Source organism: Acromyrmex echinatior, chromosome 13 (assembly GCF_024713525.1).
Source record: "Acromyrmex echinatior isolate Ae372 chromosome 13, ASM2471352v2, whole genome shotgun sequence".
Taxonomy (NCBI): domain Eukaryota; kingdom Metazoa; phylum Arthropoda; class Insecta; order Hymenoptera; family Formicidae; genus Acromyrmex; species Acromyrmex echinatior.
The window spans coordinates 9,782,644-9,800,884 of record NC_141864.1 but is presented as its reverse complement, the minus strand read 5'-3'; the positions used below and the strand labels follow the sequence as shown (position 1 = coordinate 9,800,884).

The window sequence follows — 18,241 nt, the reverse complement described above, 5'->3', positions numbered from 1 at the left end:
CTTCGCGAATTGAAATAGGCGAGATGTATTCAGCGCCTGCAAAATATAGGTTAATTATATTTTATTCAACAGTAAATTTGCAAAGGATTCAAAAAGTCCATGTTCATCCACTGCTGAAACTCTCTCGTTATTTGCGATGTACGTTGTAAATAAAAGTAGAATAGAATTAGTAGAAGGTAACAATAATGATAATTGTTTAGACTTCCCATTGTAACGTAGTGATATTAGCAAGCGCAGGAATATATCATGACATTTTAACGTAATATCTTCATTCGAGCTGCATACTTTATGAAAGAGACCTCCTGGGAATGTGTTCTTAGGATCACTAAAAAAAGAATGTGATAATAGTTACCAAATGTCAAGTGAAATAATTTCAATCCAATGTTTGATAAACATAATATAAATAATTTTACTTTTTTAATTATTTAGCAAGTACAAAACATAATAATGTAACCAATTACATTTAGTAATAACTATTATTTATATATAGAAAAATAAAATTATTTTATATTATGTAATTGAATATTTAATTGAAATTCACTTAAATATTTACGGCTTCTCACTCAATATTAGTGACAATATTATCAAACTCTTTTTCAGTGTAGGACGTTCCCTTTAGAACATCTTCTGGATGCCTTTAGGACATATTTTCTTAGAGATCTATGTTGTATTTTCTTAGAGATCTATGTGAATTGATACTGGCGAGTATGGAAAATACCATGAAATTGTTGATAATCGCAAACTACGTCAGTCGAGCCACGTTTGATTTATCGGAATTATAGCTAACAATACGAGGAATGTCAGAACGCATAGCATAAATGCAACGCGTGTCCACCACGCCCACGCACGAATTCGAAACGCTAATTGAACCTAGAATCGTTTGCCGAGGTGGCAACAGTGGCAGCGAGTAGCATTTACAACACAATACGTGAGAGGCGCAAAATTTATTGCGAATCTCACCCACCCAGAATTTGACGTTTTTTTTAACGTATGGCGTATGTCAATGGAATTTGTAAGGGTGCTTTAATTAAAAAGATTTAAAAACAAATAAATTAAAAAGATTCCATTGACACACGCCGCATGATTTTTCCCTTTTCAATGCGTCGATACAGCATCCATACAGCACCGTGTCAGATCTCTCGCAGTGCAATGTATTGAGCTTTCTGCTCGTGCACGCGCAAATCGTCGCGCAATATAATCGAATAAAATAAATAAAATAAAGCAGATCTTTTATTAGCTTTGGATATTTTTATATAACGATTTTCCACTCTTTAGAAAAGCTTTTTTCGAAATTTATAAACATTGTCATACAATTCACTTCACGCGCAAGTGGAACTATTTCTGAAATGCAATATTTCTATATTTCTATATTTGGTAGGAATATCTTATATTTCGATAGGGATAGAATTGCTGCATAATATTTTTGCTTTGATGACGAGTCATTAAAATACGTAGCAATATGATAAAATAATAATACAAATTTTATGATTTCACATAATACATAATAGGTAATAATTAAAATGACGATATTTGCGTGGTACACATGTTTGTAAACATTTGTTCAGCGTCTATCGAATTTAACTATTATAAACAGCGGAAATGTTACAGTACAATGCAATACAGTAAAAGCAAATATTGTGTATCAACCCCGCATATTATTTAATAAAAAAAAAAAAAGAATCGCAAAAGAGAAAGAGGGAAAAGAACAATGGCTGGGTTTCATTTTTTGGCTTGACATATAAAATTACATGTAAAAAGCAATTAAATTTTTTATTTTTAGTAGCTTTTTACTTTATACCGATATAACAAAAAAAAACTTGATTAAACTTTGCCAATGCAATTGCACAATCGATTCACTAATGTCGTTCGCTCAATTACGTTCCGGTCCATAATACTCGCGTCAATTGACGATCCGTTCCGCCGTAAAAACGCTCGAGCACCTCGTACAAGCAAGTGCGATTACAACAATCGCATGCACACGAGTTCACTTTTTTTCAGAGTACTTAAACCTTTACGACCAAACCATCGAATTTTCGTCCGCGTCTCATTGGCGTTATGGACAACTCAGTCGGGGTCCAACTCCTTCTTCTCTCGAGTTTGATCACCGACCGTGCTTACGATTTACATGATAATGTACTTGGAATCTGGAGCGGGATGGAATATCTCCCACGCGCATGGAAAAGCGTGGAAATTGGCTTGAAGATATTTGAGTGCTTGTATTACTCAAATAAGTTCGAATACGCGAGATTCCTGACATAGAACATTCGAAATCCTTGATTAATCGCGTACACAATACGTACACGATCCGAAGATTTATGGAGCTTTCCCCTCATTTTTCTTTTTCCTTCATTTTTCTTTTTCCCTCTCTCGGTACATAATTAATATCAACGTGTATAAATTTTAATTAAATATAATAATTCCTTTCGTAATTTGAAAATTATTATGTCGCATAATTTTAAAGGATGTGTAATAATATTAAAACTTTCGAATACGTATTAATTACTCAATCTCATGTGAGTTCGTTGTTTAAATCTTAAATTCAAAATCGTGTTGTAACTTTTCACTCTTTGAATATTCAAATTCGTTAAAAGTCCAATGTAAAGCTGAAAAATCACGTTTTTCATCAAATTGAATAACATCAGGCTATTGATCGTGAAATTGATAACTCGAAAGTGAAACATCTGATCATTACTCAACTTCATTTAAACTTAATGGAAGACATTGATCGAGAAAAAAATATTCAATGAAAAAGTTGAAGTTTCACTTTTCTTCCCTTTTCCCTTCAGAAAATATATTATGACGTCGTGGATTTTCTTATATATAATCATGATGTCGAGAGTTGTACGGAAAAGAAGCAAGTGAATAAATGTTCGGTCAACAAATTTCTGACAAAATGAAGAGGGTGAAAAGAAAAAAGTAAGGCAAAATATATTTCTGCGGTGGAAAAAAAGTCGTCTGAAATCGAGCATGCAACGTGAAACTGAATATTTCCCTTTTTTTTTTTAATTCTCTCTTCCAGGAGAGATACATGATGAATCAAAATATCGATCTCTATGTACAATTGTGTTTATTGGTCACTATTGCTTGCACCACTTTAATCGGGTTACCGCACCATATTTTTCTCGTAAATACCGCGATTCTTTTATTGGAGGAAAACCAATACACAGTTCATACAAATAAAAAGATATCCTTGCTTTGAAGAGACATAGAAATATGTCCATTTGATATGCAAAAATCAGAACCTTTCGTTATCGGGCTTGTTGAATCCATGCAGACATGATAAAACTTTTCATTTACAGAATGCTAAATTCCAGTTGCAGCTCCGAATAAGGTATATCTTAAAAAAAAAAACAAAAAAAAAAGAAAAAGAAATAAAAACAACATTGTTATTATGCACGGCTTTTTATATATAATATCAAACTATTCTGTATGTATATAAATATCAAACTATTCGGCTTAAAATAATGCAAATAATTACTGACACAACAGTACATCTCGTTCCTTGCTAAAAAAAAAATATTAATTAATTTCTCACGAGGTATTATAAAGTAATAATTATCAGCATATTTGCTTTTTTGCAACAATTCTCAAGTAATGATGCATCGCGCGAATCATCAGGAAAAAACAAAAAGTCAGGATCCTCTTCATCATAATTCCAGAATGCATTGAGGAACTTCACCTCGGAGGTTAAGCCGAGATCCCAAATAAGTCTCTTACTCCCGTGAAATATCCACCACAATGAGGACCTATAAATGTACGTGGATTACGCGAATAAATAAAATAAAAAGTTTTGCGTTCACTGGTCGTAAGAACTTATCATCGACTTGTCCGCGCGTTTTTGCCGGCGTTATAAAACTGGGAGAACTGCAGAATTCTCGCGATCTGTAAATATCACGGATAATAATCCTGGAGTTTCGCATTTAAAAATATAGGCAGGTAGGCGTTGACGGGCTATTTTTCTAATACAAACATTGCAGAGTTTTTATTTTTTTATTCGAAAAGGGCACATCATACGTAAAAATATATTGCATACGCACGCACAGACGCGTATTATTTTTATAAAATCAAAGGCTTAAATAACAATATCGCGTGAACTTGGAAATTAAGGGGATCCTAAAGTCATCTCTGTTTATCGATTCGTAAACTTACACAAGTAAAACTTACACACGTACGGTCTATGTGTCATTGACACATTACTGTAATTGACATATTACTGTAATCAACATCGCATGCACATATTCTCGTATCGATTAGGTCTAATATCCATTTCTAGATGTAGATTTAACTGTAATATTTTGGATTAACTTACTTTTTATCTTTTTTTACACAGAGAGAATTTTCTTTTAAAATTTATCCCTGAAAATATGATGGTTGTGGTACAATACAATATTTTAAAGATTTTTACCATGCACTTCAGTAAAATTAATTTCAATAATCAAACTTATTTTATACTTTATTATAGTTTTATTAACAAATGAGAGATGTTTACATAAAAATTCTTCGAAATATAATATTGTCCCACGAAAATTATATTTTTACGGTAAATTCTAAGAAAAAATTTTACAATTCTAAGAATTAGAATAGAATAAAAAGTAAATTAAGTCGAGAAAACTAAAGTTAATCGACATTAATTCTGGAAAAGTATTTTTCAAATCAGTAAAAAGAAAAAAGAAATTGCGACGTAAAAATTATTGTCGATAAAAAAGTTTAGTCAATAAAAGAGACAACTATATTAGGATTTCTTTAAGCCTTAAAAAAGTAATTTTTGTTTAAACTTTATAAACAGTCTGATGAGTGCACGTTTCTTACGATAAAGGTTAATCCTTTCGGTATGCTCATGCATAAGGACGACAAATATCGATGTTTCCTAACGACATATAATGGATATTTCTGGAACTATTGTCTATAGCGTGTCTCTCTACAGTGTGTATCGCCCTCCTCCATTAGAGAGTTAGAGAAATTCAAGCCACTTAGCAAACCGCGAAGCACCTCGAGCGTCGAAAGGTTGAACGGATGAGTCTTAAATTAGACTCACCGAGCGCAGTGTAAAGGTCGCGCGAGAGAGAGATCGTTGGGGGTTGGTTGGCGAGTTATAAGAAATTCGCGAGCAAAACTTTCATCGAACGCGGCATGCGCGATCGTTTGTCAAGCAAACGCTCGACTGATCAACCTTAAGGAGCGGTCGGTGTGGCCGACGGCGCGGCGCGATATCGAGCACTTTAAACACCCTCCGTAATTTAGGGCGACGATGATTGGCCGTCTCCGAATCACGTACCGTGTCGCAATTAGACCTGATCGTACATATACAGTGTCAATAGGCTTTGAACCGAAGAGTGCTTCTGAAAAGGAGATTGAGGATGCCCTCGGAGTAAAAAAAAATCCGGAATCAAGATTTGTAGAGTTATAGAAGTGACATAAATTACAAGAGGTAAAATAAAGTATGGAACTTTCTTTGTGCGAAAATAAAATTTGTTTTAATGATAAATATCGCCGTGCAGAATATTTCAACATGATGAAAAATACGCGAAATAGTTTATACGCTCTTCTCATGGAAGAGTTCTTCACAAGTTCCATAATTTATTATTAATGCTAGCTCCAAACTAAAATAAAATTCGCATTTATGTAATTCCATGTCGCTCACCTGAGAGAAGACGTGCTATTTGACAATGTAAATTAAACTTTCGATCATTTATTTCAAGTTTGATTTAACTAGATTAATAAATGTATTTCGTTTTTACGCAATCAACTTTCGTAAAAATTTTTTCATAATGTATAAGAAATCCAGCAATGCGCTACAAAATTATAATTTAATTCATGTAATTTAATTAATTTAATTATTAAATATATACGTTATATAAATAAATACTTCAGTAATATATTATCGTTATTTGCATTGAAAAGCGCTACAAAAATTCTGACGAAAATTTGTTCGTTGAAAATCATATTTAAATATATCTGTATGTTCCTCTGTCAGAAAGAGCGCGGTTTGATTAACAGCTAAATTAAATATCCGTTTGTCAAAGCTAGTGTAATCGAGTTCCGTCCGTATGTCGAAATAAAGCAGCAATTTCGAATGAAAGCCCCACAATTATTTCTTTTATTTACATACGTCAAAAACTTTGTAAATGTTTTATAAAATTCCTATCACTGGCAAGGTGCGTACTATGGGAATCCCGATGAATATCGCGAGCCGCGTTACATCTCGCGTAACAAGATCTTTGTTGTTGTTTTAATTATCTTCGTTAAATTAATGAATTTTCTTTTGTAAAATGTAATTAAAATCTTTTCTTTGTTCATCACCGCGTCCGAATTTATGAAACCCGACTAGCAAGGCACGAATGCATGAAACTCGTTACGGAACAGAATGGTCCAGTCGTTGGGTTTTATTATCAGTTTACACGCAACGAAATGCTACCACATTCGCACGATGCAAAGCGAAATGAAGTATATATAACCGCGCATATACGTACGTGAAGGAAGGGTGACGGCGAGATCAGTGGGGGCAGCTATCTTCTAGCTGTCCATTGACAATAATAGGATAATGAATCGTGAATCATGAACGTACGGCGGACGATTATATTTTTATTGTGACCCACGCTCAATTTATTCATTATTTTGTTGAGGCCAATATCATTGGGGCGAGGTGTAGGACGCGCTATCGCCGTCGGAAGGCGTTCGTTCGAGACGGCGTCGTGTCGTTAGCGACGTCGTAGAGATCCATCGCTACACGTCCAATGAAATCAGAAACTTGTGAAAAATTTCGTCCAAAACGACGTATTTTGTCTAGAAATCCATTAAAATTCCTCGAGAAAACTACTTTATCGATGTCCAATATCAGTCAAAAAAATATAATTATTAAAATATTAAAATATTTATAATACAACGAAAAGGAAAGTGTGATTCTCCTTATACAATAAGGGATATAAAGTAAAATATTTTCGTACAAAACTTAGCTTTCACAAAAATTCACTTTAAAAGATATCTTCTTTAAGCTTATGTACTCTTCAAAAATCTCTTGCATTCAATCTTTACAATGACTATAAAAATATATAACATATGTATATACATGTTACACATTTATATATATATATATATATATATATATATATATATAATATATATATATATATATATATAAGAAGACGAAGGAAACATTAAACTATTAAAAATAATTAGAAATGTAGAAATCGTTTATAATTTTTTAGATAAAATCATACATATTTAATTTATAATCGATAGAAATTGTTAATACGATTTTAATTATATCTATAGTGTATCACTCAAATTATTATTAATAATTATGCAAATATAAAGCTTGTATTATCGATGTAATTCCAAAAGTTGCATCAATATAAATTAAATACACCGCGATAATATTCGAATCTTTGCTAATAATGTTGTAGCGAGTAAATAAAGCGGTAAATGAATAAATTTTGCAATGCAGCGATGTAATATTGTTTCTAACCGTTTGCGTAATAAATGTAACTTTCAACAGCAAAAAATTGAGTTTCCGACACGCCTGATTGCGGAGGTGATTCCTGTAAATGGGTGTCATGCCGCGCGGCGAATCCGTGTTCCATCTCGTGCATTCCGGAAGTGAATCCCGGAAGCGGTTCCGCCGCTGATAATTCCGCGGCACTCGATTTCCGGGATTTCGTCCGGAACCTTGTTCCGGCGTCGGATCTCGACGACAACGGAAAATTCTCAGGCGTTTCTCATAAATAAAATGCGACGAAACGACGTTGATGTGTTTCAAAACGAATTGACATATTTACGAATAACGAAGGAGGAAGGAAATTTTATTTGTAAATAAAATAAAGAACAATTTATCAGTAAACGCATGAATGGTATTCAAAATTTATCCCATATTTAAACGCGAATATAAATTGTAACATGCTATAAAATAAAAATAAATGTAAAATAAAAATAATTTTTCATTCGACTTTGATTTCTGTCAATTAGCTCTATTTTCTTCATTCAAATTTGATAATTTTTTATAATAACCACAATTCTTCATTTCATCTTTCTCATTATAATTAATTTGTATAATTTTATTTATGCATCATGAATCAATGAGATAACACACGAGTCTAACAAACAAATATGTTGGCAAAAAAAAAAAGGAAAACGTTTTTTCTTGTAAAGCTCGTTTCCGAAAGAAGAATATTTCTCAACAGGAAGATTTTTTTCAAGATTTCGACAGTGATAGAAACAAATCGATTTAAAGTTTATTTAGGGCAGAATAAATCGTGTCACAACGTAGCTACTTCGTAGTGCTATACCATAAACTTCCCGTTTCAAACAAGATTGTTAAATCAATAAAAACAGACAGCACTCAATAAGAATCTTATTTTTATATTCAAGATTTGAAGAGCGAAAATAACGATCCTTGAGTTAGGCACCGTTATTTGCAGAATAGAGTTGTAAAGACACAAAGAAATATTCATATAATTGAACTGTATATCTCGTCTCTCTCAAAAGCTTATTTTTATATATTTTTTTTTCATGCAGATTAACTCTACTACAACAATTTTCATTTTATTCTTATATTTTTTTTATGTTTCTTAATTAATTTTTATTTAAATAATTAGATTAATTAAATGATATTTCTATCTCTCTATCTATTCAAGTTCTCTCTATCTATTCAAAGCGATCTACGGCACAATATTAGCACTGTTATAATTGCAATTTCTAATACTGTACACATATTATTTAAAAATAAAAGAGAAATTGTCAATATCGGAGATGTCTTTTGCGCAACTTGGCAGGTAGAGGATGTAAGGGATGTTCGAGACATGGCTTGATTAGATGGCAGGTGAGGTCACAAGCGTGTTAGAGCCTCAGCCTATCGATCGATATTTATGTCTATATGTGTAGAGGCCGTGTATTGCATTAGGTAAATGCGTAAATGCACCTCGTTACACGTTCAAGCTTCGCTTGAAACCTTCACAAGAGACTAAGGAGAGACTCGAAAATTGGAGAGGAATTAGTTTCGAGCAATTTCTTTAAATGAAAGCATAATTGGAATTTTTTCAAATATAGAATAAAAAGTTGTGTTGTTACGTTTCTCGCATTAAACGAAATTTTCTCGAAACACATTTATATTATGAGAAAAAAATGAAAGTCAATTGAATTATTGTCTACGAAAAGGCAACGAGAATTATTACCTCCTCCCCCCCCCCCCCCCACACACACACACACACACACATAACAATATAATTTTGAGGTTGTTCGCATTATATTTACGTCACAGAGAGACGCGTCGGAATGTCGACTTCACATTACAACAACAATCTCGTTGTAACGAGAGCGTATAATGACGGCATCAGATATTAATTTCTCGTCTCGGATAATGAGATATCATGATAACAAAAGCTTGCTCATGACGTAGCAAAACGGCCCGATAAGTTTACAGTGATAGCAAAAACATCAAAAGAAATGACGTAAGACAAATTGATTATAACATAACGAGAAGACGAACACGTTGCAAGATTCCGAGGACCAATAAGATGACTGTCTCCAAGAAAAACGCGATTTCTCGAAGTAACGTTGTATAATTATTAGAGACACGATAAAAGAAAAAAAAAGACGAGTACAAAAAACGACACTATTGGCTTTGTAATCAGAGTCACAACGATAAAAACGCGTGCACATTTATTATCTTTGTTAAGTTCACGATAAAAGATAGAGATCATCTTTTATGCATTGGATGACATGTCTTGTATGAATTTTTTTGCTTTGCTGTATACAGAATAATTAAGAGAATACAGAAAAAGAGCAAAAAAAATTTTATTTTTTTAAGAAAGTAATGGAAAACAAAAGTTTAGATTATGTAAGTAAAAAAAAAAGGTATAGATGTATGTAAAATGTAGAAAAATAAAGTTGATTAAATTTTAATTTAACTCATATTGTTGTATAGAAATTAATATTAAACTACATATAACACAACTGTTTAAATAAAATTAATTAATAGTCCGAGGTAAAAATTTTCTAGTAAAAGCAACACTGAGAAAATTTTCTCTCCAATTATTTGAACTTCTCCAATCTGTCGCTTGCAGCATATTATTTTTTCTCTCTGCAATCGTTTACGTTCTTTCTCCCCAGAGAGTACAAAAATAGGCCCGAGGGACGTGCAATTCCGCTTATGATCAATAAAACGGTTGAAAGCGGTCGTTCACGTGTCGGGCAATGTGGCTGGCCGCCACCTAAAACATCAGCGAGACATTTAGAGCTGCACCCACAGTCGGGCATTCAATGATTTTCCAGCTTGGCCAGTTTTACTTTAACAGCCCCACGCGAAATTACAAAAAACTACTATAAAAAGCCTGTTTTACACAAACCTTTTTCACGTACCGAAAAACAAAAAGTTTCAAAACGAAAACTTTTCTTCATTTTTATACAAATACCATTATAACATCCGTCTTTTTCTCACCGTTATAACATTATCTTTTTTTCCTTGTGGTATCGTCTACGTTTGCCGGCATAGCTCGATGAATAATTATCGGAAAAGCCTCGTTCCCGTATCAGGAGAGACGCGTGTATTTTCTGTACTTCGTAAGGCGTCGAGAAATTCTCATTCCCGGCGAAAAGCAGAGCTTCGATCCTGAGCCCTCGTGACGAGATATCGATCGGTTGCGTGGCATCCTCACGGCACATTTTTCGCGGAGTCGGCCTCGTTAAAAGGCTTTTTAGTTAAGTGGAAGCGACGAGGGTACGAGGACGACTAGTTTATCAGGGTGGAAAAACGTAAGAGCCTGTAGTGTCCTGTGAGGGAAAGGATACGACCGTCATAACAACGATCGTAACAATGATGGCATGTAATAATCTTGAGAACACAAGGTTGTAAAGGTAATTAACCGTGATGTTACATTCTTAAAATCAATATTGAAATTGATACAAACGAGCTTAACTTTCCAGACATGTCACATTAAAATTTAATAAAATAAATGGATAGATGTATTCATGTGAACAGATGTATACAATTGTATTATACTTTCTTGAATCTCAATCTATTGATCGAAATAACACACCTTTCTTTTTAGTACGGCGGTTTTTAATGTTTTTAATATTCGTGTAATGAATCATAGAAAAAAATATGATGAAAAACGTAATGAAGAAAATTTGTTAGCAATTTTCATTATAGAAGAATTAGCTGAATTAGTTACTGATAATTACTTACATACTGATAATTACTTACATTTTTTTTAGTTATAAATGTTAAATTCGTGCAATAAACTAACTGCTTTGCTGAACCACCCAATCTATTTTATCCGTGATAGAACGAGAAAAAATTTACTATTTTTAGCAATGCAAATTTGATATGTTTGCTATTTTTATATACATCATCAATCTTGACTGACGAGCAGAAACTTTCAGGGAAAAATCATGGGTTAGTCTGACGTGCAATCCTCTCAAGCGTTAAACAGGAAAGTTAAAGGGATCGGAAAGCTCTCGGCTTTAGGACAACGTAACAGATCAGAGATCACCCTATGCGATAAGGCCCCGTTTACGAGACTTGTCTATGTTGTGGTATGACTTTGTACTGTCGTGTAACGTTCCTGGTAACATCATTGCTGACAAAGCCGTTTCCCTTAACAGGCGTACAAGGTTGTATACCTGTTGTAATTGCATTAGATTTTAATTAACTAATGTAGTCTCACGTAAGTAACACACCGTTAAATACGCATACCATATCATTGACCGTAATCATACTATTTTACTATATAATAATTATTCGATAATAATAGCACTTATAGACACGAGGGGATAATTACTGACCGAGTTCGAAAATTGAAATATTTTATTACAATAAAACGCATTGATTTCTAACTGGAACAATAACTAATTAACGCATCATCGATTAATCTAAATTTACACGACTTAATTAGATTATTAAATTGCATTTTGTATAAGTGCAAAAACTTTATTGTTAAAAATAAATTCAAATTGCAAAGTAACTGAAATTTCATTAAGATTCTATAAAAATTATTTAGAAGAATTTTTTTGTTTCGAGTACATTTTTACATCTGTTGAGTGTTATAATGTCATAGATAAATAATGAAATAAGGTAACACGAATCACGCAATGGTTAATTAAACAATGCTTCAAATTACCCGAAAGCTAAATGAGAAATTCATTGTGCTGCTATATAAATAAAATTTTGATGCGCACCGCAATAACAACGAAAAGTATAATAATAAAAGTGCAATGTATAATATATTATAAAGTATAATGCGCATTGCAGCCAGCGCATAAAGTCCATGATATAATAAAATACGATATGCTATAAAGTGGCGGAAAGAGAAAAACTATGTCAACCGTAAAAATAGGAAAGAGAAAAGAAAACGAGATGGGGAAAGAAGTTAAAATTAGGTCAAATATGAGCTAAGTATTAACGGTCGAGGAGAATAAAAAATTCAATCTGGCTGCTCTGTACGCTCTCGAGATCGTCGGTCGCTTGCTTCAAAATCGAGAAAATTATCCTAACTGTGAGAGGGTTGAAAGAGTTGGGACAAGTTGCGGCACAAGTGCGTGCTCATGTCATTCTACCCTCTACAGACGGGAGGTCGTAAAGGACGTCGGTTTGGTCGGCCACTTGACCGAGCATAGCAGAGAGAAACGAACACGGCGCGACGCGACGCGGTGGTTCGGTCGATAGGTCACGGTACGAAGGTGAAGTGTGTGCAAACATAATTTTGGTAATGCTTCGAAGAGAAAGCTTTCATATCGGGCGACGGGCAAAAGCGTAAAGCGAACATCTCGTCCGCAGGATTGGCTGGCTCGCGTGTGGCTGTCGCGTCATGTCGCGTCACAATCGATAATTGATTAAATCTTTTTATTTGACGAACATCAAATATTCGCTTACCTTCCGATACACCGTTGACGGGAAGAAACTTCTCACACTTTTACCCGTGAAGGGATACTTTCGTATAGTCATGAAGCTCGAGTGAAAAGTTCACAACGTATAGGACGGAATAGGATATTTGCCTTGATGTGAGATATTCATGGCCAGGATAAAATATTTTTCTTGTCGAAAGATTAATGGACGGCTAACTTTCGCGTTAATGCTTCTTTCTCTTGCAATTCAGTTGGATTGCTGATAAATTGAATACTCTTGAATAAGTAACGCGTTCTTATCGTATTCATATCTAGACTTATGGAACTTTAATGACGATAAAAATTCTTAAGCGTTGATTACGGATAGTATTTAATATGGATATCTAATATGGATAGTAAGAATAATAAATCTTGAGTCTTTAAAAAAAACCGTTATCTTCTAACTGTTTTAATTAGCCATTAATATCCAAAACTTAAGAACTTATATTAACAAGTTTATAATATTTTTACGCAACACAGCGAATATTGTTGGCTTATAATATTTTTTCATAGCAAAATTGTTATCGTGATGTAATTACAAATTTTTATCGCTACCGTTCCTGATATAAATTATTACTATATTCATATTAAAAAGTTACTCCATTTGCTAACAACCTTTCCTAAAACTCCTGTATAATTTTAAATGTATATATTAATAAACATGTGAAAGTATTTCCATATTTAATTTTCTAATAAAAATGTCTTTATAAAAATGGGCATTTTAAACGTTTTGATTTTATGAAAATATTAATATAACTTGCAATTAATCTAGAATTCTCTTTTATTTTCGTCGGTATAGATGACGATTTTATGAAAACTAGTTGAACTTTCCCACCGCGCACGACACATATGTGTACTTTCTCACCACGCACGAATATTTCGCGAACGCTGCGTTAAATAAATAAAAAAATTTATTCGAGGACGACAGAAAAGTCGATGAAACTTTTCACCAGCGAGGTAATAAAACTTTCCCACTCACCCTTGAGTTCCATGTCCGTGACCTGGTTTGCCTTGTAAGTGGCCGTCTCCCTGCGGTCGCCGACGATGAAGTAAATATTGGTGTACTCCTCGTTGTCGTTGCTGCCGGTTCCGTTCCTCGTCTCGTGGTCCATGGCCACGCGGATAGTTTCGGCCTTGAACCGCCTGCCGCTCCTCGTCGCTCGGCCTGGTTGATGCAGTTTTCGAGACTACCCGGCCTTGCTATTACGCGGGGCTGTCGAGACACAAAGGTGAGAGACTTAGGCACGAAACCGTCATCATTCGCAATAACAACGTTCTTCGGCATTCCGTTTGTCGAGTTTCGCAATGTAACGCTCGCTAGACGTTCGAAGAAGAAGTAATATTACTTCGCGCACCAATATTTTCTCACTCGTGATTATACGTTTCGTTACTTTCCCCTTATTACGTAAAAATCGAAAAAATAAATGAATCAATAAGATATATACCATGTATTGCCGTGTCAATAATATCCCAAGATTGCTCGAATTAAAGTTCGATGTATAATAAACGTGATGTTTTATGTTACACAAGATAAGCCTCTCTGTATGCCAAATGAAATAAAAAGTAATGATTTATTCAAGGATAATTTTATTTTCACAAAAATATATCTCTTTTAATTATTTAAAATATCAATATTAAAAATGTTTATCAAACTAGACTATGACTTAGTTAAATATAATTTAACTTTTAAAAAATGTGACATTTTTCAATTAGGAAAAGTATCAACTTAAGAAATAGAAAATATTTAAGAACAGAGAGAATTTTATAAAAAATAAACAAAATTTAAATTTAAAAAAAGGGTTTTAAAGCTTGAAATCTTTACTTTCAAATAGTTACTATTAGGTGTTGGAATTAATTCGTAGCGTTTTTTAATGAAAGAATGTTATTTATTTCACATGAGCATTAAAAAATACATTAATGAAAGTACTTCCCATCACTTGTAAAACGCTACGAATTAATTCCAACACCTAATATATTTTTTGAATTTATGTGTTTTGTAATTTTTACATATATTATAGAAAATTATGAATTAAACAAAACAGAAAATTTTTTCTTCATTTTTTTCCTTTTGTGGACCTGTCACATGTCCAAGAAAAATTTACAAAAATTTTTTAATTTCTTTTTTAAAAGCTGAAAGCTTTTTAAAGTTTTCCCTATAAAATCGTTTTTAAAAATGTCTCTACGATTTTTCATTACTGAGTTGTTACGAATTAAATAAAAGAAATATTTTGACTTTGATTGCTCATAACTCCATCAAAATCATCAAATTTAAAAAAACAGATTCTTAAATTCTCTCATCAAATAGAGTAAGATTTAGATTTCATTTTTAACAAAAATAACAGCTGTTTGAATTTTAAATAATAAATTAGGTAAAACGAATTTTTACACTCATCCAATATTTAAAAAAATATCGTGTTTAAATCACAAAAAGATAAAATTAAAAATTAAATACCAAATCAAAATCTTTCCAATTAATAAAAAAGAAAAGAAGAAATAGACGCATGTAAGGTCAGTAATGTACAATTAAAAGTTTCAAGATTGTCTCACCTTTGGTCGGGTGTGGAGGGGTAGCAACACCCTCGGCGAGCTCATCGTCGCATCGCCGGCCCGGCGGCGGCAACGACCGAGCCACCCCCGATTATCGCACCTATCGAACTCGTGTCTGCTGTTATATGCGACACCTGCCGCTTGTTTCGGAATTGGACGTACCGGGAACTCGTCAACGACGACGATCGACGATGGGGTGCAAGCGTGGCCGACCGTTCGTCTACAACCAGCCGGCACCACGTTTCCTCATGGTCCATCCTGTGACAAAGGAATTAATTAAATGCGTTTGACTTTGGTAATAAAAATATAATATTTGAATAGTTCTAAGTAAATATTTACTAAATATATATTTATTTAGTACAAGAACCATTAATTTAATTTACCTATCTTTTTTTATTGAGTAAATATCTATTTAGTGCGTAAGTAAACGTTTACTTAGTACTATAAAAAGAAATATGTATTAAAATTTAGTAAATTTTTTTCAATGTACCAAAGTAGGATGTGCACCTGCGCCAAAATACGAAATGTGTTTACTGCTTTTGCCTTGGCGAAGCGAAAGTGCTTTGATTACAGGGTACGGTCGTGGACTTTCCCCAACAACAGTACGCAAAATACAGGCTGTGCTATAATCACTACTTTGTCGGAAATACATTGTAAAATTGAAATGCAATTGAAATTTATCATGAGAATTAACAGCAAAATTCGAGATCTAAAAGCTACATGATAATTTAAATGCGCTAAACAACGTGCTCTAATTGTTTTTCGTCTAGTAAAAATTAAAAGTAAAAATTAAAAGCGTCATATTTTATTACTGATTTGATGAATAATTTTTATAATTATTACATTCTTCACTTGCCGATTCGTACTCTGTATCGTAAAGAAAAATTTGAGAAAATCAGGAAACCGAATTTACTCTTCTGGTTAAAGAAATATGCTTTTTCTTTGCTGAGAGGAACTTTTTCGACGATACATTTCTATTTAGGATTAAAGGAAACATTTTTATGACTTTGTAATAATGAGAATGAAAAAGCTACAAAAACACGTAAAATTTTTTTGGGACCAAGAAACATTTCGTGGACAAATGATCCGTTGGAATATCGCGAAAACGAAAAAGCTTTCAATTCTCGGGAAAAGATTCCCATCCCTTCGGCCGTCTCTATCTGTTGTTATCTCTGTCTTTCTTCTTGTCGTGCCTGCCACGCCCAGGTAAAACTCGTGGGCGTGGGAAATTTACGATTTCTTTGCCCAAGGTCGCCGGTGGAAATTAGAAGCCGCAATATAGCTGGTGCCACCCTCGGCACTTACCACTTCAAACTACGTCAGGCGACGCCTCGGAAGAGAAGATGTATGAGCGGCATTGTAAATTTATGATGACATTTTCGTAAATTTGCCCTGAGCATCATTCTTATCACGTTATTGCTACAAGATATTAAAATTTACATTGATATCATCAGAAGTAAATATCGATTTTTCCACTAAGTATGCGAGTCGAAAGATTTGTATCAAAATTTCTAAGAATGTGATTCTTAATAATTTCAGATCACATTTTTTGACAAAAATATCGAATATGTAATACTGATTTCAATCAAATCTAATTTAATTATAATTAGAAAATTATTAAACATACAATAAAAAGTGTAAAAATTCTACCTAGTTTAGGATATAATCTTATATTTATGATATTAACATTGATAATGACCGAATGTTCTAATCGAAACGTATATTTTTATTTTATTTTATGTTATTTGAAATATTATGTTTTAGCAACTGTAATCTAGCTATTGCTCATATACTCTAGTGTCACTTTTATATTGTTTAGTTACAAACGTTATATAGTTTTGTTAATTTTAACATTTTTGCATATTTCAGAAAGTCCACTCGTTTTTAAGTTAAAATTAACATTTTATTATTTACAGTGTTTACATGATATATTGAATATTTTATAAATTGCAACTTCAAACAGATAATAAATTTATGATCAAAATAAATCAAAATTCATTTAATTTTATAGAGATAAAAGTATGAGAAGTAATTTTTAAAGAAGATAATTAATCTTTACACCCCAGAACTATATATTAAAAGAGAATTATTAGTGAAGTTAAGTTTGCAACCTTCTTTTACACACTCTCTAGGGTATGCACGAGGTAAAAAGGCGTAGGATGTTCGAAAGGGAGTAATCATTCCTCAGCAAAGTGGCTAACTATGACGCAATATCCACGTGACTTTAGATTCCAGCTTTCAGCAAATTTCTACTCTCTGAGACGAGAGGAGTCAGCGGAGAAGATCGTAGAGTCTAATTGGATCAGTATCGAGTGCTTTTTCCCTTCGAAAGAGCGCAAAAAACAGGCTAATAACGATGTCACCAATTTCTGCCTATTATTCACTGCGACAATAATTTGCAATAATAAATCGCTTATTAAGCCGATTAAAAGTATTATTTAATTAAACGACTCGAATATAATGAATAAATAAAAAGACGCAGGAAAATATATTAAACCTGTAAAGATTATGGCATACAAAAAGAACTTAAACAAGAAGACATGGTAATAAAGTTATTATCTTACGGTCTCTACTGTGATTGACTTACTCGCTATTACGTCTTTATTTAGTTTTCTGTATGTCATGATTTTTAAATGCATAAAGATTAATAGTATAAGAATAAGAATACAACAAATAATCACATGAGGAGTACGATGAGCTGAATGAGCCATTTCACAAATATTTTAATTCGCTTTTCTTGAATGCTAACTGTGTGATCTTTTGTATACGTACACGGATTTTTGTTTTTTATACATCGACCTATCAATGATACATATAT

General features: G+C 33.0%; 1 protein-coding gene across 7 annotated transcripts in view; it reads right to left on the bottom strand.

The window, feature by feature from the left end:
- Positions 1-18,241, bottom strand: part of Pde9 (phosphodiesterase 9) — a 194,881-nt gene that overhangs the window by 29,428 nt on the left and 147,212 nt on the right. For 6 of the 7 annotated variants that reach the window (XM_087412539.1, XM_087412540.1, XM_087412538.1 and 3 more), the window contains 2 exons: positions 15,424-15,681; positions 13,856-14,089 (listed from right to left, as the gene is read on the bottom strand). In XM_087412539.1, coding sequence (XP_087268665.1) covers positions 13,856-13,988 — 133 coding nt within the window. In that variant the 5' untranslated portion in view covers positions 13,989-14,089; positions 15,424-15,681. Of the gene's footprint in view, positions 1-13,855; positions 14,090-15,102; positions 15,682-18,241 lie in introns of those variants that run through there. The other variant, XR_015547140.1, reaches the window with a different exon arrangement.